At 39.9% G+C, this 21922-nt stretch overlaps 1 protein-coding gene across 1 annotated transcript in view; it reads left to right on the forward strand.

Moving 5' to 3' along the window:
- Positions 1-418: 418 nt before the first annotated feature.
- SLC15A5 (solute carrier family 15 member 5) overlaps positions 419-21922 on the forward strand; it is a 28543-nt gene continuing 7039 nt past the window's right edge. Inside the window, exons 1-8 of the mRNA XM_030960804.1 lie at positions 419-448; positions 2136-2646; positions 4281-4503; positions 8451-8620; positions 10490-10710; positions 13459-13645; positions 16140-16328; positions 20439-20570. Coding sequence (XP_030816664.1) covers positions 2292-2646; positions 4281-4503; positions 8451-8620; positions 10490-10710; positions 13459-13645; positions 16140-16328; positions 20439-20570 — 1477 coding nt within the window. The 5' untranslated portion in view covers positions 419-448; positions 2136-2291. The remainder of the gene's footprint in view (positions 449-2135; positions 2647-4280; positions 4504-8450; positions 8621-10489; positions 10711-13458; positions 13646-16139; positions 16329-20438; positions 20571-21922) is intronic.

Raw genomic sequence — 21922 nt, forward strand, 5'->3', positions numbered from 1 at the left:
CCTTGGGTAAGAATAAACCAATTGAATGCCAGATGATTCAACTAGAATTCACTGGAAAACATGTCAAGTAAATAGACTGACCACCTATAATTGCAGCAGAAGTGATAAAAAAAGTAAATGAATAAAGATCCTATTGTTACATGAAGCTGTACATTCTCTTAGCACTGCACATGGTAATCAGGTACTGATTGATCTGGGACTGTCAACACCACACCCTTATTGATCACATGCAAAGGCAATTCAAAAGTAATCATGAAAATCACCCAATTTCTGCTTTCTAGGGCATTTATAAGGCTTGGTCAATGATGCCCTTTTCCCAGCTTGTAACCCCAGATTTGGGTAAATGAGACCACATGAGGACTAAGAGCCATCCCAGCTAGGAGCCCTGCTCTCTGTGCTGCTTCCCATGATGTGATTCACTGTGAGCTGCCAGCACCCATGAGAACAGGTAAACTTGGCACTCTGAAGGGAAACAGAGTATTTTACATCCAAATGTCTATTGGAACAAGGGTTTATTTGTCCTTATGTTTTCTATCTGATGGTAAAATATAGTTGTATTTGCTCAGAGAAAACATAGTTGTATTTGCTTAAAGAAAAAGTTATTTTATTTATGAGCAGTTAGATAAAACATGAAGATGATGTCCTGTTCATGCAACAGAAGATATGTGCACCTCTGAGTTAAAATACTTTTATCTGTCCTGTGTGGATTTGAGATTGGCTTCTTTAGGCTTTGATGAAGAAACTAAGCTGAGTTATACTTTTGACTTCTCTGGTTGGTTTGCTCAAAGGAAGATCATTTTAACTATCATGGATCAGAAAACAAAAGTACATGTTTTGTTGCCATGTCACAGCTGTTTTCATCCACAATTGAATGTCTCTGAAAACTATGAGTTTTTTGCTGTCTGAGTTCTTGGTTTTAGACTTGTAATAGGTTAAAAGTATATTTAATTTTAGGAAACAATCTATTACTACTTAGATTTAAAGTTCAGAGTTTTTAGGCTTTGTGTCTGAATCATGGTTGCTTTTTTGTTTTTTTTTTTTTAGGTAATCTTGGAATCTTTATTCACACTGGTTATACACTACTGTGCTTCTGTTTTGTGATGTAGTGATTCTCATATCCTAAATAGATCTGAAAAGGCCAAATTTGAGTAGCTATAAGGACAGATGGAAGCAAAGAACAGAATCCATGTCTCAAAAAATGCCATCAGAAACACTGAGAGCTCTGTTCAGAGAATCTGACCCGGTGTTCCACTTCCTTGCAGCTTGTGCATGCATTTTCATTTGCACAAGACCGATGTGGGATGCTTCCAGTTATAGGTGGGAGCATTTTGATTAGATGTTAGTGATCTTAATGAGCTCCACAAAATGGAGAAGCTGACCTGGGAAATCAGCAGACTTTGCTGTGGATAAAGTAGCAGGAACATTATAAAGCACTGTGAGTTTGGCTCTTCCTAATTCCCTTTCAAGGCTGTAGTAGCTTTTGTTTGATATGAAAGAAAACATAAAACATTTCCTGTGCCTCTGCCCCTTCTGGTGCTGGTATCTACAGGGCAGAATCTGCCTTAAGAAACAGTTTTGGACCAGGCTGTTTTTAGGTTCCCCTTTTCTCTTTTAATTATAAATCTAACTTACTTTATTTTAAAACTTGTTTTTCTAACTTAAACCTAGTAACATTGCTTATTTTTATAATTACCTTTATCTGAATTTCAACCAGAAATAGAAAGAAATAGCACAATCACTTGATAATGTTAACCTTAAAAAAAATCCCTGTGTTTATCTACTTGCTGTTTTTCACTTGTTGCCTAATTAAAGTATTGGATGGTTTTAACCAAATTATTTTCTCAATCTGTTATTTGAATTCTGCTGAAAATGTTAGCTTTCATGTGTTTAAACCTTTATCTTTAAAATACAGATTGAGTTTAGCATACAGTATTGGATTCACATAATTTAATAGGTAATATAATTCTGGGGGAAAAAATCTCTTTCACCCCCAAGTGAACTAATTAAATAAACTACTTAACTTCCTAGTGCTGCTATATTCAGAAGCTGAGGTGTTCATGTAGTTCTTTGACTTTTTTGTTCATTTGTTGTTTTTTTTTTAATATTCTTTGATCCTATATGTAATATCTCAAAAGTGACAGGTGCCCTAAGAAATTGTAGTAGCAGAGTGTGGAATTCAAAGCGAGACTCTTACCAGTCTGCTAATGACAGTGGAGGAGCACAGAGGTGTACCTGTAACTCAAGCTGATCTACTCAAAAAAAATTGAAACAAACAAAAAAAAAAGACAGGCATGCCTGATGCAGACACGCAGGAGAAGGGATTTGTGAACTACATGGCTGACAAGGAGCAACGAGCTGGGAGAAGCAGCCCTGCTGGGATGGTGCCTGAAGGCGAGAAGAAGCTGCACGAGGCCGTGTGCGTGCTGCTGGTGGAGCTGTGCGAGAGGTTCACCTTCTTCGGCATCGTCTGCAACATGATCCTCTTCTGCACGGCCAGGCTGGGCTACCCCAGCCACCAGGCAGCCATGGTCAACATGTGCTTTGTGGGCACCTCCACGCTCACCCCAGTGCTGGTGGGCTGGCTGGCAGAGTACCTGGTGGGGAGGACCAAGCTGGTGTGCATCTGCATGTTCCTGCACTTCCTAGGTGGGTGACAGCACCGTGTTTTACTTCTTCTCTTGTAGAAATGTGCTCTTGAGCAGGTGTTGGGCATCTCCTCTAACAGCTGGGAACTCAGCTCCTCTTCTGCAAAATGCACTGCAGTGTTTTCACTTTTGCAGCTTTCAGCAAGGCAAAGCAGAGTTTGTGTGTGCATCTTGTGTAGCTAGTGCACAGGCTTGGCCCCTCTGAAGTGGGTCAGCTGCTGGCAGCAAGGATGCTCAACTCTTAAAGTTGGTCCCTACGGTTATTGGTGTTTGGCACGAGTGCCAGGCTTCAGTCAGAGAGAGAATTCTAACTCCTAACTGCTTTCTTGCTGTTAGGAGTAAGATAATATGTAAAGGTGCAAAGGAGTTTTGTATTTGGACAAGAGGAAAAGTATTTAAGAACACACCAGTATAAACAAACTTTGCCTTAAGTATCCTAATACCTGCACTGAGGGCCTGCCTGCTGTTGGCATGTTCTGAACCTTCCCTGAGTATTATTTTGAGCATTTTTTACAGAAAAAATACTGCTCAAACAAGATCCACCTGTTCTGTGGCAAGTAGGGAATCTCCCATGCACAATTTGGGCCTCCTGCTGTAGGGTATCTCCCAGCACAACCTGCTGGTTACTCTGGCAAATTAAACCAAGTTGATAGAAATGCTTCTTGCTTGAGTTTTTGAGCAAGTCTGATTTCTACAGTTGCCAGACAGTTATTGTTATTTAGACATGCAACAAAGAAAGTAAAGAAAAATCAGAACATTCCTGAAATGTTCTTGAGCTGATTGCAAAGCCATTATTCAAGCAGTCTGGAAAAATGTTTGCTGTTGTGTTCCACTGTTTCTCCCCTGGTGTTCTGGTTTAAATCTCTTTCTGCCACTTGTCCTTTCAGTGCTTTTCTTAAAGTAGAAGATTGGAGACACAAGCACAATTTGATGCATTTGGATATTGTTTTAACTAGAGCATTTCTTCCTTTGGAGATAAATCATTAAACATTTCTGATATGTTAAACTTTAATATGCAGTCGTAGTGGCTAATAGTGGTGTTGTTGAAACACCAATATATTTTAAGCTTAGTCTCCGTTAAAACTTTAAAAATCCACAGCTGACTAAATCTGAAAGACTTGCTTTGCAGACTAGAAGAGGCAAATGCAGTTCATGGCTTTCATTCATTCATGCAATTCAGTGCTTCAATACCTACATTTTCTGAAGATCATCTTTTCTATGAAGCTGCTGCAGAAAAAAAAAATGAATTCTTCCCACAAAAGTTTTGAGAATTTATTTCCTAAATTATGATTCTTATTACAATTCTGTGATTTTGGAAAAAAATTGCACTCCACTGTGGGATATTACATGGGATTTTTTGGTTAATTGTTGGTTCAGAAGAACCTGAATTCTTGCAAGCACTTCAGAGGAGGTTTGGTTTCTCAGAGGTCCAGAGTGGTATTGCTTTACATAGCAACACCTAAAAAATTTCTGCCTCTCTATGGAATTCTGCCTCTCCCTCTTTACACTTTTCTGTTTGTCTTTGATTTTCCATCTGTCTTTTCATACCTGCATAGAACATGCCTGCTCTAAGAAACACGTCTTATTCTGTATATCTGTAATTCCTTTCCAGTGACCATTTGCTTTCCATTCCAGGCACAGCACTGTTACCTGTGGTGTCATTCCCTTTCGAAGACGTTCACATCGACAGACGACACATCCTCCTCACCCTGCCCAAAAGGGAGCAGAAAATTGTGTTCTACTTTGCACTCCTCACAGCCAGCCTGGGAATAGGAGGAATAAGAGCCATTGTGTGCCCTCTGAGTGCCTACAGCCTCGAGGACTGTGGGCCAAAGGAGCTGCTTTCATTTTTCAACTGGTTGGTAATTTAGTGTTGGCTAAATATCTGTCGCGAGTGGTAGAGCATTGCCTTGAAATTCAAGGGTTCTGTGGATTGCAGGTTTCACATTTTATTTTTAATGGCAAAACCTTGAGATTTTGGAAGAGATTCCAAGAGTTAAAACTCTTCCTGACTTCTTCCTTTTGCTCATAGATGATAATCTATTTTGGACACCTACAGAAGTACTCAGTTTTGAGGATTAAACAATTTGCCCAAATACTCAAAAGACTTGCCTAACATTTTTGGTGTTGGAACAATGTACTCCATTTTGTTTTCTGCCTTTAACACTGCTATTTCTTTAGGATATTTTGCTGTTGCTCCCTAACAGTGTCAAAATTCAATGATATATTGAGATTTACATCAGTTTTTTAGCAGTAGACTACTAGTTTGCTGGAAGTCAGGATTGTGAGTTGTCTCAAGCTAAACTCAGTGGTAGGGATCTGCTGTATTATTTCAGCTTTGCTGCTGCCATTCTGGCATCTGATAAACCTCTTGGCATTTGTATTTTGGTTGATTTTTTTTCCCATTCATAGGAGTAATTGCTCTTAAAATGGTTTTTAAAATCAGGGTTTGGGTTTTTTCTCATGTTTTTGGTATGAATTATTTCTTTCTCCATGCATCAGGGAGGTAATTTTTGATGGTTTGTTTGCCCTTATTTTCCCCTTCTGTAGCCCTATAGAGAGTGCTATATTTTGTGGTTAAACCATGCAGAGGGACTCCCCATATTTCTACTTCAAGGCAGGGTGAAAGAAAGCCCTAAACTTCCCCCTTCTTTCTCCTTTACATGCATGGTTATTAAAATAAAAACGGAGCATATTTGCATATTCACAATACAATGCTGAAGAATCAGTGAAGGTCTTGGTGAATTGGGTCTCTCCTCCTTTGGGGATGGCTTTCCTGGCTATTCTTTTTTCCTCCAATTATGTTAATATCAAGGAGTTTTTGAATTAAATCCAAACTTCAGTGAATAAAGTAGCTTTACTAAAGGTGGATGAGACTGTTTAGTTCCTTAGAGCAGATTCTGCCTCCTTGACCTGCCCATAGCAGAGAAGAGGGGAAAAAATCCTTCCCTTTTACTTTATTCTGAGTTTTAATCCTTAATTAGCAACATCATTTTGATTAAATAAGACACTGGGGGATTAAGACTGGAGAGCAATCAGTTGTTCTGAAGGATAGCTCTGGAGAGTTTATTGTACTGTGGTCTTAGCCATTCAGAATTGTGTTTAATCAAAGTGACATTTCTCAGTGTTGATTACAAAGGAGATATAATACGAATAAAAAGTTCCTTGGGGGAATCCAAATAGGTCAGTTCTTGGAACTTTGGAAATATCAAGAAAGGCACATGTGCAATTCAAAAAAATTTAATTTCTGCACTGGCACCCAAGGAGGGGCTTTGGAATGTAATCTCAAAATTTAGAAAAGTGGGAGGTTCATTCTGAACATTTTTAATCTAATTAAACCCCTCAGAATATAATCACTTTTTCTTGGTAGCCTGTTCTCTCTTGGTGGGTGTTTGTCATGAGATTGAATTTTAAAATTATATAAAATAGGATGGCATACTCTGGATGAGTTTGAGTCTGGTCTTATCCAAGTTCAGTTTCAACAATCACAATTATTGAATTAAAGACTGGGTTAAAAGTCCTGGTAGTTACCTGTTTTCTAATTCAATCCTTCAAGAAGTTTGCTTGGCACATCTTACAGCTTGGTTCTAAGCTGCAGTATGTACTGTGGCTCTGACCTTATAAATAAATAGAATATACCAATTCTAAGTGAAGAAGCAACTTGGATTCTGTTGGATTAGTTTTTTCTAGGTCCTGCATTTCCAGGGTTAAGGTTATGGACTGGTTCTGTTTTGGAGCAGGAGAAATACATTCTGTCTGTGGGGGCAGAGAATGAGAGCGAAGGGTACAGAGAGAATGGGCAGAGCTGTATCTTGTCTTACAGGTTTGTACAAAACTGCAGAGAATGTGAGACCAGTGGTGTTTTCCACTCTCACTCTCTCTGTTTTGTTTCCACATATTGCAGATCAATTTCTGCCATTTCCTCAATACACTTTACTTCGACTTTTTAAAAACTTTTTCTGCCTCTTTGGGTTTTTTCCCCCCACTTTGTTTTTGCAGAGAACTCCATAGTGATTCCCAGAAAACTGACCTCCTCCTACCAAGCTGTATAAACATAAACAATACTTTTCAATAAAGAAGTGACATCCAGGTGATTCTTAAAGTTTTCACCACAAATGCATTTCTGAAAAATGTTTTAAGAAGAGTATTTGGTTTATGTGGGCTTGTACCATTTAAGTTTGTATCTGCACTGCATTCTTGAAATGAACCTCTCAAGTTGGTTTTTGGCTCTCATTGTGAAGAGGCCTTTCAGGAAGGAACTCTTACCTACAAAACTAGACAGAATATTCAGCTTGGTGTATCCAACTAATCTGCCATGCCCTGGTGTGAGCTCTGAGACTCTTTATGCAATAAAGGCCTGAATTTTGTTCTGCTGCTGTCAGTACAACATGAGCACAGCCCATGGGTGTTGAAGTTAGTTCATCCTTCTTGTTTTGGCCATAGGGATTGCTGAACATGTTGGTTGGGTTTTTGCTTTCTTCTCATTTTTGTAAAAGGAACTTTACATTTCTGTCATAAAGTATTTTGCTATACAGCAGTCAAAAATGAAAATGCTCTCCTGTTTTTCCTACTCTTCAGGGTTTTCTTTGGATGCTCCTATTTCCAGCCAAACACTCATAGAGTCATGAATAATATCAGGACCTTGGGTAGCTCAGACACAACTCTTTAAAAAGTTTGGAAAACAGCCACTGAAGCTTCTGACTTAATAATTGTCAGTTAAGAATTGATTCAAAACTTTTACACAAGTTCTAGCCAAATGAGTCATGTAATTGTATCTTTTTAAAAGCTTTAGTTGAATGGGTCAATATTTTTATGTACCAAATCCCTCCAACTGTATCATCATCGAGTAACATAATTCCAAATCTTTTGTCACTGAGAAGATAATTCTAGATTCATTAGCCCAAATACTCAAGCTCAAACAGCATGCATGATGCAGAAGTGGCACTGAACAAGAAAATGAGCTTTTCTTCTTCTAGTAATAGGTATTAAGCTTTATAATTGTGTATTTCACCTGTAAATTAAACCATTTTGCTATGGCTCCAGCAAAGGCAGAGGAATCTCTTCTTGCAGTTGCTTCCAGACTGTAATCTTTGACACATTGGGACAGCACTGCTCAAAAATTGTGGTCTTTTCAGGGGTTCCAGACTGCAGTAGGCCTGCCACTAGTGGCATGCCACCTGCTTCCAGCAGTGTGTGATTTATCCTGTGGATGTCTTCTGTGATTAGGAGGGGCTCAGTGCTTGGGAAGCACCTCTACTACAAATTACAGTCTCAGAGAAAATTATGGTGGGGAAACTCCTTATCAAGATATTCCAGAAGCCAACAAAAATTCAAGCTGAGCCTGGCAACTAATAACTGATAAATCAAATTTTAATATTTCTTGCATTTTTTAACATTTAATATTTCTTAGCCAAAGGGTGGTGGCATTAAGACATTTCTCTCTTAATCTTGAAGCATATGATTGGATGATATTTCATACGCAAAACTTGTTACCAGATATTAAATGTGTAAATGGTAAATGTTGATGTATTTAATTAATGTCACCCACAAGAATATTTCCAGTACCAGACTGATAATTTGTTCAGCTCTGCTGCCTTAGTACACTTACTTTAATCATATACCTCTTGGAGCTGAGACATTTGAGTGAAAATCTGTTTTAATTGCTGTGCTAATGTGCGCATGGTACTGATGCTGTCCATGATTACTATACTTAACCATGCCTTTAATTGGATGTTTTAATCTTCTGTAAAAGCTTTTATGTTATTCAGCCTCTCCACTTTTCTCTCTCTTGTCTGTGTGCTCCAGGTTTCACTGGCTGGTTAACTTGAATTCAGCAGTGGTCTTTGTCAGCATTTCTTACATCCAGCAGTCCGTGGCCAGGAACCTTGGCTTTCTTATCCCATTTGTGTCTGGGCTTATGGCTATGATCACAATTCACATGGTTCGGGGAGAAATGATTTACAAACCCAAAACAGGTAAGAGGCAGCTCTGTCTTAGGAAACATCTTCAGAGATTGCTTTCACAGAAGAAATCAATATCTAAACTATTTCGACTATAACTCTGCCCTGTTTGGTGATAGGTCCTTGGGGTTTAGTCCTCCAAAATCTGCCTGTGAGACATTCTGTCCATCCTCGGGAGATTCTGGGTAGGCTGTAAAAGTCTCTGGGTAGAAGTCTCTGGTAAACTCATGGCTGTTTTCTGTCATGTCAGGGCATGTGTCACAGCCTTTGCCTGTGCAGGAAGAGGTGTAACATGCCTGCTGCTGGTGGAATTAATCTTGTCATGTTTCATTCAGCCTTTTGTCTGTCCAACCCCTTTCATTCCAAAGGAAAGGAGAGGGCCATGACCACCTTGGAGACCAGGTCAGATGAGCCAGGACAGAGCTGAGCTGTTGCTTTACTGACTCTGCTGGGCTTGTCATGGGGCACTCAGGGCATCTTCTGATTTCAAACCTGACTGGGCTCAAACCCTTGCAGAGCAGTAGCACCCCATTACTGCTTCTTATTCTCTTTTTGTGTATGTCCAATCTCCAGGGTAGGGCAAAGCAAAACAACATTTCTCTAACTTAAAACATCTCATTACAAGCTCTGCCCATGAATTGAGCTAATACCAAATTTCCTGTTATCTTTTATTTACTTCTGGAAATAACTCTGCTTTGAGAAGAGACCCAAGTCCTGCTTATTTTCTAGTTAGCTTCTTAGTCAATTCTCTCTGGAATTCTGCACTATTTTTTTTTCTTTTAGTCTTCAGATTTGCTCTTAAAATAATCTAGGTCTGAAACTTAAACATCACTTGCAATGAGTGGTGAGAATAGTTGCCAAGTACAGTCCTACAGAACAATAAAAACTCTACCAACTCTGTTTTCAGGTTTTGATATGCTATTTCTGATTTTATTTTATAGTAACAACATTCTGCAAGTTAATTCTACACAGCTAGGAAGTTATAAATATTAGTTTATCTTATAAAGTGCCCTTACTTAGTTCTTTAAAGCAAGTGCTTCCAGTAGGTGCCAATGGATATTTCTAGAAAATAATTTCCACATCAGAGATAGCAGAGAGACATTTTCATTCTGCAATCTTAGTTCATTTTGCATTTTGGAAAGTATTTATTTATAGATACTCAAATTATTGTAGTGCTTTAGCACTCAGAAAAACATAGCAGTGCCACAACCCCCATTTGTATGGATGGCAACTTGCCAAAGGTAAATGAACCTGCATTTCCAAGCCTGAAACTAAGTTTTGTGCTCATTCTACTTTTATTTCATCTGAAAAACAAGTTGGCAATTCCTGAACCCACTAACCAGTCAATAAGTTTTAATACGCCAAGTACTAGACTGGAAACTCCTCTTTTGTCCTGCATGCTACTTGAAAGACCTGAGATGATAATTCTGGCCTTGAAATTCATCCATGAAAATTCTCTGAAGTCTTCAACTGTTTTTTAAACTCCTTTTCCTTCTCACTTCACTACTGCCCTTCCTTTGCTACCAGACTTAAGCAAGCGTTCAATAAATGGAAAGAAAGTATGAATTTCCTTTGTTTTTTACCTGTTCAACCAAAGAAACACATGGTGGTGTGTCAAATAACTGGTTATAAAAGAAACTCTTCTCCATGGCTGTTGGACAGCATTGCTTCTGTAACTGGGTTGTGAACCAACTGGGTTCAAAAGAGAATTATTTTAAACAAATCCAGAGTTATTACCTTTCCCCTCCCTAAAAAGACATAAAGGTGAACATACCAGCTCGTACTTTCCCTCCCAGAGGGTTTTGTCTTGGCTGATGCTTATCTTGACAGCAGGTAGAAGCATATCAATGTTTAGACACGTCTAACTTCTCTGACTGCTTGCAGACAGTTCCCTGCTGACGACCTTTGGGGTGATTTTCAGTGCCCTGAAGACGTGCTGTGTGCGCCACCGCTACCTCAGCACAGCCGTGCCCAGCTGGCTGGACCACGCCAAGGAAAACCACGGTGGTCACTACAGTGAGACCCAGGTGGAGGGCACAAAGTCACTGGCCAGACTCTTCCCCTTGTTCACCTTCCAGATTCTCTACAGAACGTGCATTATGCAGGTGGGTAGACAGTTTTTGAAGAAAAATCTTGCAATAGGCTCTGGCGCGTGCTTAGCATCGTCTCTCTAGGTGTGTTTTTTCTGACTGTTGCTTTGCCAGCTGAGCAGCCTTGCGAAGTAGCTCTAATTGCCTAAGAATATACCTTGCTGTAGCCTCTGATCTCCTCAAATAGTGAGAATTGACTTGGTCAAGACTCATTAAGAAGCTTGTGTGAGTGCTTGCTGCTTCTTTCTTGGAACCTTTTACTGGTTGAACCATCTTGTGTGAGAGTCCTGCTCTCCTCGTGATGTAATCACAGTTACCAACACTGAGACTCAGGCTCAGTGTTCTTGAGAAATGCAATTTTCAAATGTGTTCCCTCACTTTTGGGGGGAGGTAGCAAGTCTTTATTTGCTGTTTTGGTTGTATGCTTCTCCTACACTTTTGACAGGCTTGTGTGGCTGCTGTACCTACAGTGGGAGTTTTGGGTGGGTTTCCAGTCCTTTCACAGCCCCTCTGTCTGGCTGTCCTGAGCAGGTGTGTGGGATTTAAATGTAAATGTGTCAAGAAGTTCCTTAAACTGACACAATACCTTCAGATTCCTTTCTGTCTGGATGATCCTGGAGTTGGAGGCAACTGGAACGATGAGTTTATGAGCTGGCTTGTAAATTAATTTTTATGCATTGGTGTTAAAATGCTGCTTAAGGAAATTCTTACAAATCTGTGGCATATACTGCTTCACTGACACTTCCTCATGCCATCACTCCATGCTCCATCCATCTGCCTCATTCTTTCTCCTCTTTCCTCCCTAATTCCTCCCTTCCTCCAAAAGTATTGGATTTGGAGAGATGGGGAAGATTTTGAGATGATCAGAGAATACAAATTTATTGTGAAGTACAAATGTTTATTTAGTGCTTTAGGAAGGTTAGTAATGTTTTACTACAATAATTGGGTTAATCATCACATAAACTTATACATATTACAACATCTCTTGTTTGCAGAGGTTGATATAATTTTCTTTTTCTGGTAAATCAGTCTGATTTAATCTCCTTGCAATTCTTCAAAGCTGTTTGCTCTTGCCAAGACTTCCTGTTATCAAACCTCTTATGCTAACCTGGTCCAAAGTCCATTACCTGTCTTGTGTGCCCCAACACAAAAGCACAAAAAAAATCCCAAGCAAACAAAAAAAATTTCAAAATCAAAACCACACATACAAGACCAAGGTTATGCATTAGTGACCACATGAAAATTAAACAGCTATTATAATATATCAAGTTGTTTATAAAGTATTTATGTAGAAAATACAGATGTCTTTCCTCTGCTGGAAGAAGTCAATCTTTTGGCAGAATCTCCAAGAACTTTAAGGCTCTTTCTCAAACCCAGAGATAGATCAGTATCTTTTTTGTAAAGATTAATAGTTTTTTCTTCATATTAAGTTAACAGATTTCAGGGCCTATGATTCATGTTGATGATATTTTAATTCCTATTCAGAACTCAATTCTTATTTGCAATAGGCATTGGAAAAAAGGAACCAGAGAAATTTTATTTAGTTCTAAACATACATAGTTCTGTTACTGTTTATTCTGTCTTTTACAGTTTATATTTCCTTTTGGAGGTGGAATGTAGGTGAAAAATATTTTTGTGAAGAGCTAGCATTTGAATAATTCTTGAGCACTGAACAGACTCAGAGTGGGTGAGGTTGGCTACAGCCATTGATGAGAAACCCTACATGAGCTCAGTTAACAACTATACATTGATTTTTGGACATCTATAAAGCAGCAATATTCTCCCTGGGCTTGAAATCAGTGATCATATTGAAGAGTGTGCAGGATGCTGCAGAAATCCAGAGCTCAGTAAAAACAGACAGAGTAGAGAAACCAGTTCTAGGCTGAGTTCTGTCATGACTGTACTCTGGGAATTGCTCAAGTTGGAATTTCCCAGTCTGTGTGAAATACAATGGATTATGGCTCCCTGCTGCACATGAAATTAGTTAATAAAGTTTCCTCAAAAAAATCCCAAACAAACAAAAAACCCCACTGAAAAATCTGTAAATCTGCTGGTAGAAGCCACCAGGATTTCGATTTTACACTTTTTGATAAACTCAACAGCTCTTCTGTATAGCCTCACACAAACAGGAGGAATTATTTGCTTTTGTAGTGAGAGTATTCTAAATCCTAATTGTGTATCCAGTTGACTGCCACTGGGTTCCTCATCTTCTTTCTGTCTTTGGTTTTCAGTTCCCCCAGGTAAAAGGAAATCCCCTATAGGTGCCCTGACTCTGAGTTGCACTAAGCTGGTTCTAAGGCTATACCCAAATCTTTGTTCCCTGCAGCTTTTAAAGTGCTCCTACCTTGAGCACACAATCGTGAGTCGAAAATCACCCTGTTCCTTGCAATTCTAAAATAAAATCACTCTGCATTTTGCTATTTCAAGATTCTGATGTGTTAGTCACTTCACCCAGACAGTGTTTGAAGTTCTGGGTGGAATTATTTAGTGTAGTGGGTGATGGCTCTAAATAGGGGTGATCAAACAAACTTTTAGACTGTTGCTTAATTTGTTAAATGTAGGAGAAAATCTTATAAAAGGGAAGTGTTATGTTCTGGCAGAGAACAATCTTGTCATTATCTGAAAGGCTTTCTTTGTGAATGCTTCCTTTTTTGCCAGCAGGTATTTGGTTTAATGTGACTTCTTCAGAAGGAAAAACTTGGAGAGGTTTCCAAATACAGTGAAAATCTTATCCATGGATTGTGGTTTTATCCTTCAATACAGATTCCTTCAGGATATTATCTCCAAACCATGAATTCCAACCTTCACTTTGGTGGATTTGTCTTGCCAGTTGCAGCAATGAATGTGATCAGCATTGTGCCCCTACTGATTCTTGTTCCTATTTTGGAGTGCATTAACTCCTGGCTCTTTAGCTCCAAGGACACTGGGCATTCTCCAACAATTTACATTGGTATGTGAAAAACACACGTGTTTATACAGCTTTAATATGCTTTCTGGTTTTGAAAGAGAAATTTCAGTGTGATGGGTGATCCTAGACAATTATATCTGACTATAAGTGTTAACATGGATTTGTTTTGGGATGATGCTCAGAAGTAAAAATGTTTCAAAGAAATTATTGAAAAAAACCCAGTCCTTAAACTTAAAACTATTCCCTTTCATAGATACTCTCATTAAGCTTCCTACATTTTTTATCTTCCAGTCTGCATTGCAAACCTCAGATGAAAATATTTATAAACTGCTATTTTCTCAGTGTGCTGCTATTAATTCAGTGCCCCATGGCAGGCAGCACAGTGAGTACTGACACACACAGAGGTATTAATCTGACTAAATTAGCCTAATTAAGAGTGTTATTAAGTTTTATACAAACCAGAAGCATATAACACAGCAGGTTGCAATTAGCCTAGTTTTTAAAATAACATCTGCATTAAAGCACAAAAAGCACATTCAGATAATCATTTTCCTTTAAACCATGGAAATTTCAAGTTAGTATTAATGTTCTATCCTGTTATGCTGAACAGCAGTAGAATATATGCAGTGGTTTGTTCTTAATAGGTTCATTTATCAAAATAGCCTCCTGTTAGGGGTGATAAACTACCTGAGGCATAAAAATACCTGTGAGTACAGGCAATGGCTTCAGATATCCAAGTATATGACTGCACCTGCAAGTATGGTAGACCTCTAAGTGCCAATATTTTTGCCAACAGTTAATTAGGTTCTCAATTATTTTCAGCAACAAAATTGGAAGTATAAATAGGCAGTTGGTGTTAAGCCAGCCTATAACTATGTTTTAATTCAACTCTTGTGAGAAGAAGAAGAAATTTAAATAGTTTTCTGGAAACTTTCAACAGCTTAAGAATAGCAGTTTTCAAGGATGAACCATACAGACAACTGAAATACCTAGTTGCTCTCTATTAAGGGTCAACATAAAAACTGTAATCTGTTACTCTGTAGTTGTTGGTTTATTCATAAAGGTCCAATACAGTTTTTAGATAATATAAAGAGCCTTGTCCCAGAATCACCCCTAAATATTACCGAAACTTGTTGTCCTGTAAAACCCAAGCCCCAGAGAAGTAATTCCAAACCTCTTGTTTTATAGAGGACTGAAGGGAGAAGAGTAAAGATGAAAACTGTACCTCCAAGGCTCTTGGTTTCTTCCTCTGCCTGTTAAAGTCTTGAAAAAAAAGCTGAAATTTTTGGGCACACAGAGGTTACTTTTTCTGAAATGTATTGGCTTTTAGCAAAGGAAAATGCTTCAAGTTTGTTGCGCTGCTAGGAATACTGAAATGCTGGAGGTTTCTTCAGTACCAACATAATTTTTCACTAGGAGAACTCTTGCTTTGGATGACAACAAGAAGCTCCTTGAGGGCTTCATACCTGGCTTTGATAAGGTGTATTGGCCAGAAAACGCTGTTGAATTCCCTCCTGCCATCAATTTTCTAGCAGTAATTCATTGATATTCTCATTAAGCACTAGAGGAGCCTAAAGAGCATCCAAGGCTCAGGTTAGGCAGGGGGGGTAGAATTTTTAAAGCTGCGAACATACAGGAAAAGTGTGCTGGAATAAGGGTGTGAGAGTTTGGTGCTGAGGAAAGAAACACAGAGGCCTTCAAGAACACAGCAAGGCTAAGGCCACTCAGCTATTTGAGTTTTTTATTCTCTTCTAAAAAACACTGACACTAAAAAAGACAAAGTGTATATATGTTATAAATATATGAAACAAAGGCTGTTGATGTCCAATCTAATAAGTGAAGCAATTGCCAGTCATGAAGTCTTGATAAGAAACATATAGTCTAAGCATTTGTGCCAAAACTGGCAAAAGCAACCAAATTCTCCTCACATTATAGCTTTAAAAATGTTGGAAAATCAGAAATTTAGTCAAAATCAATGGGAGCTCAAACCATGAGAAGTATAGATAATTCAGGTTCAGAAATTTGCTGGGAAAACTTTCTTTCTTTGTGTTTTCTGAGAGGGTACAAACATTTCATACTGCCAAGATCAAGAAATACAAAATAATATATTTTAATAGTATCCTCTATGCAATGGGTGACGTGTGGGGTAGTTCTAATACATCTGAATTTTGGAAGAATTTCCTTTGGTTCTGTTCCTACCCTTTCTCTTGTATTATGTGGAAGAGCATTTGCTTCTTCTTTCTTTTCTCCCTCAATATTAAAAAAAAAAAAGGTAAAAAGTTCTTCGTGGCTTTGGTCTTCAGAGAAGCTTTTCCTCTCTCATTTATTCTGAACTCTGAAATTGTGTGTGTGTGCTGAGCTGGTCTTCTTTTGCCACATATACATAGCAAGCACTCTTTATTCATGTTGAGGTGTCCAGAAAAACATGATTTGGGGTCGGCAGTAAGAAGCTTCTTTTGCGTTTCTTAGGAGTTTGCTGCACTCTAAAGCCAGGATGGTGGTGTAAGTGTGGCCTTGGTGAATGCCCTGTGCTCAGTTGTAGGTCACTTATCTGCTGCCCTTTCCGTGATGGCTGCTGGCTTCTCCGAGATCCACCGCAAGCGCTTCCCCCAGGTGGAGCAGACTCTGTCTGAGGAACTTCTCCTGGTCTCCTCCATGCCTTGCTTCCACCTGGCTCCTCAGTACATCCTGCTTGGAGTGGCTGAAGCCTTGGTGACTCCCTCCTGTGAGTAAAATCAAATAGGCTAAAGGAATGGTGGCCTGATTCTCAGAGAACTGTATCGGCTTCCTAAAAATAATTAGTCATCTGATATTTTATCCCTGGCTCTCTTCCACGGGCTTAATGAGCAGATCTGTGCTTTACCTGCTTCAGAGAAGCATAATTTGTCTTGCTGGCTGTAGCTCAGGATAAGCAGTGATGTTCCAGATCCAGGGGAAGGGAGCACAGCCCAGTCAGGGCCCTGGGTGTCCCAGTCCCCTTTTGGTCCTGGAGCTGAACCTGTTTCAGGCAGGATGAGCTCCTGAGGCCCCTTCTGAGCTGGAGTCTCCTGTGATGATTTTATTGAGATGGAATAAAAACACACCTGGGAGCTGAGCTGTGGTTACGCTCTGGGACCACCTTAAAGGCCACAGTCAGAGCAAGGTGAAGCAATTTTGATTTTTGGACCCAGCTAATGGAATTACCTGCCCACGTATATTCCGTGCCAGTGAAAAACATGTCAAAGGGGCAGGTTAACCTGGAGGAGGGGGTAGGTAGCTGCAAGGTTTTTGTTAGTGCTCCAATCAGGAGTCATGAGAACATGCCTCCCCAGATCCTCATGTCTCAGCTTGTGACATGGAGCCAGAGATAAACACTCCTGTTTTTCAGAGCTCAGCTTGTGCCTGCCATCCACACATTATGTAGTCATACTCTTGATTGTGAGTCTGAACCTTTTCTGCTTTCCATAATTTACTTTTCTGTGTCTTCACTGACATTTTTGAGTCTTGTTTTCTTCTGAGGAGCATGCATAGTGCTTACCAGTGTTTTATCTTGCAGAGCTTTTAAAATAAAAAAAAGTTAGTATTATAAAAATAATCTTAGCAACATTCACTTAGAGACACAGGTAAAGTAATTGACTGGCTGATCTCTGCAGGCATTTAATTCTCTGGGTTGAGTGTCTCTTGTTCCAGTACAACCCCAGAAATGTTCAGGTTTGTGTTTAAGAGCAGGAAATAACTTCAGTGTCTCAGCTTCATTCTTATACTCTGAGACTACTGAGAGCTGTGGGTCACAGTCTGTCATTAAAAAGGTAATTTTCCCTAGTTTTAAATACTTAGCACTTTCATAATGCCTCTTCATCTGATAGCTCTCAAGTACTTAACTGAGACAGGTTTCTAGGCAGGTAATTTGGTTTCTAGGTTACAGGCTAAGTGTAACTGAAAACTGTGACCTTCTCTGTTTAGCTTAACAAAAAAAAAGGTTAGGAGGTGACTTGCTTACTGTCTTCTCATGCAAAAGCAGCAGAAGAATATTGCTGGTAGAATAAGGCCTTTTAATCTGGCACACAGGGACACAACTGGAGTCCAGTGACCAGGAGGATTACATTAGCCTTTAAAAAAGAAATAAAACTCCATCTTAGGGCTTGTCTTTTTTTTTTTTTTTTAAGACCTTTTTTAAAGGTTTATAATTTCTTAGGAGGAAAAGCTGTCCTTCCCCATTTAATTAGGGATTAAGCATCGTGCTTAGAGCTGCAGTGAGAGGTGTGACTTAAGAGCCCAGCTAAATGGGACTGAGTCTAAAGAATTGCAGATAAAAAGCTAAAGGGAGGTGCCTAAACTAGGACGTTGCTGTAGCTGATGGGGAAGGAGGTCTGCATTCATGGTAAAAATTGGTGCCTGGCCCTGTATGAGTGTTTTGGCTGTGCAGGCAGGGCAAGCCAGCTCTCTGCAGTCTGGGGCCTCCAGCTGCTGCTGGAGAGGAGCCTGGTTATCCCCCAGGTCTTGCACTGGCTGAGGTTCACTCAATCATCTCCAGCCTCTGCATTCAGGCTTCTGACCTGAGCTCTGGCTTTCCACTTCGGTTTGGTTCCTGAACAGCAATTCAGTTCATTCAGTGAATCTCCATGGAAGTCAGTGACAGCCTAGACCCTCACAGAGCTGACCCACCTTTCCTGACATTTTACTGCCTTTCTTATGCAGAAGGCCAAATTCAGTCATTATAATAATTTACTGGACCTGGAAGTACATGATCCAAGCTGAGGAGGGGAATGCTCACTCTCTTAAGCAGAGGGAAGGAAGGAGATAGCTCATCTCTGAAAAGCTTGGTTAAAGATGTTAGGTTTGGCACATTGAGCTCTTTATTTTCATTAAGACCTCTCTTATTGAGGTTGTTCAGCCCGGAAAAGAGAAGGCTTGAAGGTGACTTAATTGTGTCATTTCAGTACTTGACAAGTGCCTGCAAGAGAGATGGAGATTATTTACAGGGGCATGTAGTGACAGGACAAAGGGGAGCAGGTTGAGATTAGATATCAGGAGGAAATTCTTGACTGTGAGGGTGCTGAGGCTCTGGCACAGGTTACCCAGAGAAGCTGTGACTCTCCCACCCCTGGAAGTGTCCAATGCCAGGCTGGGCTCTCAGTTGCCTTGTTTAGTGGAAGGTGTCCTTGCCCAGAGCAGTGGGGTTGGAACTGGAGAACTTTAAAGTCCCTCCCAACCCAAGCTATTCTATAATTTGGTCCCTGACACTTAAAACTGTGTTTATACAATATATTTCATTATCTTGTTGACAGAAGTTTTGAATAATCTGCTTCATGTGGCAAGAGCATCTCTTAGAATATCTGCCACTAAGCAAGTCTGAAAAATAAAATCAAACAATGGTATTACTCTCCTCCACAGTGCTGCACAGTTCTCACTAGCCTTTGACAGGCTGAATTTGTAACCCCAGCTTGGTTTAAAGCAGGCAGCCACAGCTCTGTTAGTTAGAGGATATATTGGGGGTGGCTTTACCCACCAATAAATTGCAGTAGTCTCCAGGGGGAAATGCAGCAGCTGTTCAACAGCTCCCAGCAGCACCGTGGGGAAAGGGAGGAGGGGGAGCAGGCTATTGAAACAGCAGGATGCAAATACCCAGGCTGAACTTGACCAAGATGCATGCTTTGCACCCCTGCTTTTAGAAGGGAGGAACAACCAGAAACTTTTAAGTCTTTTAGGGTCTCCAGTTAGCTGTACAACGCTTCAGGCTGTTGCATCTACAGATGGTGACCCAGGCTCACCTGCTTTCTCTTGCCCTCAGGCTTCTGGTTCCTATTGAGAGTGAGGAGGAAAACACTGTTCGTGGTGTTTTTTTTCTTTCATATGTTTTCAAAACTCTCACTTGGACATCCAAATTAAGAATGGTGAAAGGTGGTGATTGCAAAGTTTCATTTCTATTCAGAGGGGCTTCAGGCAACTCAGCATCCAAATAGGACCCTCTGCTGGCAAGTTTTTCAAGCTGGAGGTCATTCTAATGCAACAAATAAAGCAGGTGGGGACACTCTGGGGTTGGGAGAAAAAGTGTGGAGGAGAACTCAAGGAGTGAGATTGGGAAAGAAAAGTTTTGGGTGATAGTGAAAATTGCACAAAAAGAACAGCTATCATAAAGTCTTGCTGTTACAGCCAAATTACAGCTGGTGGGATTATTTAGAGGCATCCATGCTACAGCAGCATGCTGCAGCTTCCCCTCTCCACCAAAGCTGTTGCTGCTTCTGGTTCAGCCTTCTGGCAAGAAAGTGAGAAATGAGGTCTTAAAAATGAGCCAGTGAGCCTGGGGGCTGCACTCCAGGGAGCAGGAGCATTGTCCAACCTTAAGGCAAAGCAAGATAACTGTCCAAATTACGGCAGAGCTCTAGATTTTGGAGGTGTTTACAAGTGACTGTGCTGCACTGGCTCTGAGATAGGAGGTCCTGCTGTTCTGCAGTTAAATATCACATCCTTTGTATTCATGCTTTACTGGCTGTGGTGGTGTTTGTGGTGTTTCTCTGCCCTTGCTCATGCCTGAGGTTTTGAAAGGTACAAGCAAAAGTCAGGGTGAAAGATCTTTCTGCACTTGGGGAATATGGAGAGCTGTGTGTGGGTAGCTTATTACAGATATTCATTTAAGCAGTTCAGATAATGCTTTGTTACAGGGTGCTTATTGACATGTTATAGGGTACATCTGATTGCACTTCTGCAGCAAGTAATTCTCTGCATAAAATATGGAAAATCACTAATAGAGATGCTTTGAAATTTTTGTGTTATCTATGTTATACCATCATTTAACTCTTTGTTGGTTTTTTTTTTTTTATTTTTAACTTGTAACCATATCTGCTTCCTTCCTAAGGTTCTTTGCTTTCATTCTGGCTTGTGCCTGAAAGAATGAGAGGGATTTCCATGCATTTTTTAGCTCTCTTTAATGGAGCTGGCTGCTTTATGGGAGCTCTCATTGTTCAGACAGCCCACACAGGCTCTCAAGGTAAGAGTATGCTCATGGTGGGTGCTCCTGAGCAGTTTTCTAATATTATTGATTCAGAGAATCAGGCAGCAGAATTAAAAGGGATGCCAAAGTTTTATTGATTTGCTCTCACAATTAAGATGGAATTAAGATAGGAAATAGCCTTCCAGCTGTATTCATCCAATTTTAATGAGTCATCTTCGTTTTGATAGTCGGGGTAATTAGAGGATGGCATCTTGCAGGAAGTCCTCCTGTCCAATCTCTGTACTTCTGTTCTGGAAGTCTGAAAATAAATTGGCTAGGAAGCACCTTTTTGTGTTCATGAAGAAGAACATTCATGTTGTTCACACTTACATGCAAGCCTCTGGCCTCGAGAGCAAGATCTGAGCTTTAAGGAATGGGGAATATTCCTTTCTGTCTGTCCCAGGATTGAGGTTTTCAGGGCTGAGGGTTTCAAAGCTGTCTGGGGAATTCACTCTCCTGGACCCACTGGTTCCTCAGCCTTTGCCCAGCTTTTGGAACAGCCAGGTTCTGTGACAATGCTGTCTCCCTGTGGGCTTGTCCTTCTGCAGATGAATGCTGCAATTCCCAGAAATCTTCCTGTTTCAAAAGGAGTTGCTGCAGGTTCAGCCTGTTGAGGTTCAGTTAGTGGATGTTCTGAACTTGTTGCTTCTGGGTTACTGACTTTCAAAATCAGCCAGGAATTTCTTAAAGTCATTTTTCCTTTGCTGCTGAGCCTTTGTTCAATACAGAAAAGACTTTTTTCGCAAGGAAATTTAACAAGGAAAGCACTTGAGTTCTTGAACCGAGAGACAGGCATCCCAAATTTGTTCACAAATTTGAAATAGTCCCACTTGCTGAAGGAATATTTGTTAAGACGCCATTGCCAAGCTCTGGTGGAACATTTAGAGAGAATTTTTCATTAGAGACCACAACTGCTGGCCCTAATGCATGACACCACTGCAATTGGTGCAGGATTTTCTAACAGTTTAGGGTTAAAATTTTGGGTTCTTCTCTTTCCTACATCATGTAATTTAAAACCAAGCAGAAATGGGTGTTGTGAAAGTGTGACAAGAAATTTTTATTCCTACTCACATGATCTAAACAAACAAATGATGCTTTGACACACAAGTCCTGTTTTTAAGTTAAAAATCTAATCAAAATTTTATTACAAGGTATAAAACATCACCTGGAGATGGGTATAAAACAGGAATGTCTACACAAATGAATCAGGCAAAGAACTATTAAGCCCCAAGCCATCCAGTGTGGAGAACTGAGCTCCTTGAATATCCCCTGGTGGAAAAGATTGTTTTTTATTATTGTGAGTTCAGTGTAATATGGGGTAAATTAAACAAATATTTTAAGGCAGACTG

Source organism: Camarhynchus parvulus, chromosome 1A, assembly GCF_901933205.1.
Source record: "Camarhynchus parvulus chromosome 1A, STF_HiC, whole genome shotgun sequence".
Taxonomy (NCBI): domain Eukaryota; kingdom Metazoa; phylum Chordata; class Aves; order Passeriformes; family Thraupidae; genus Camarhynchus; species Camarhynchus parvulus.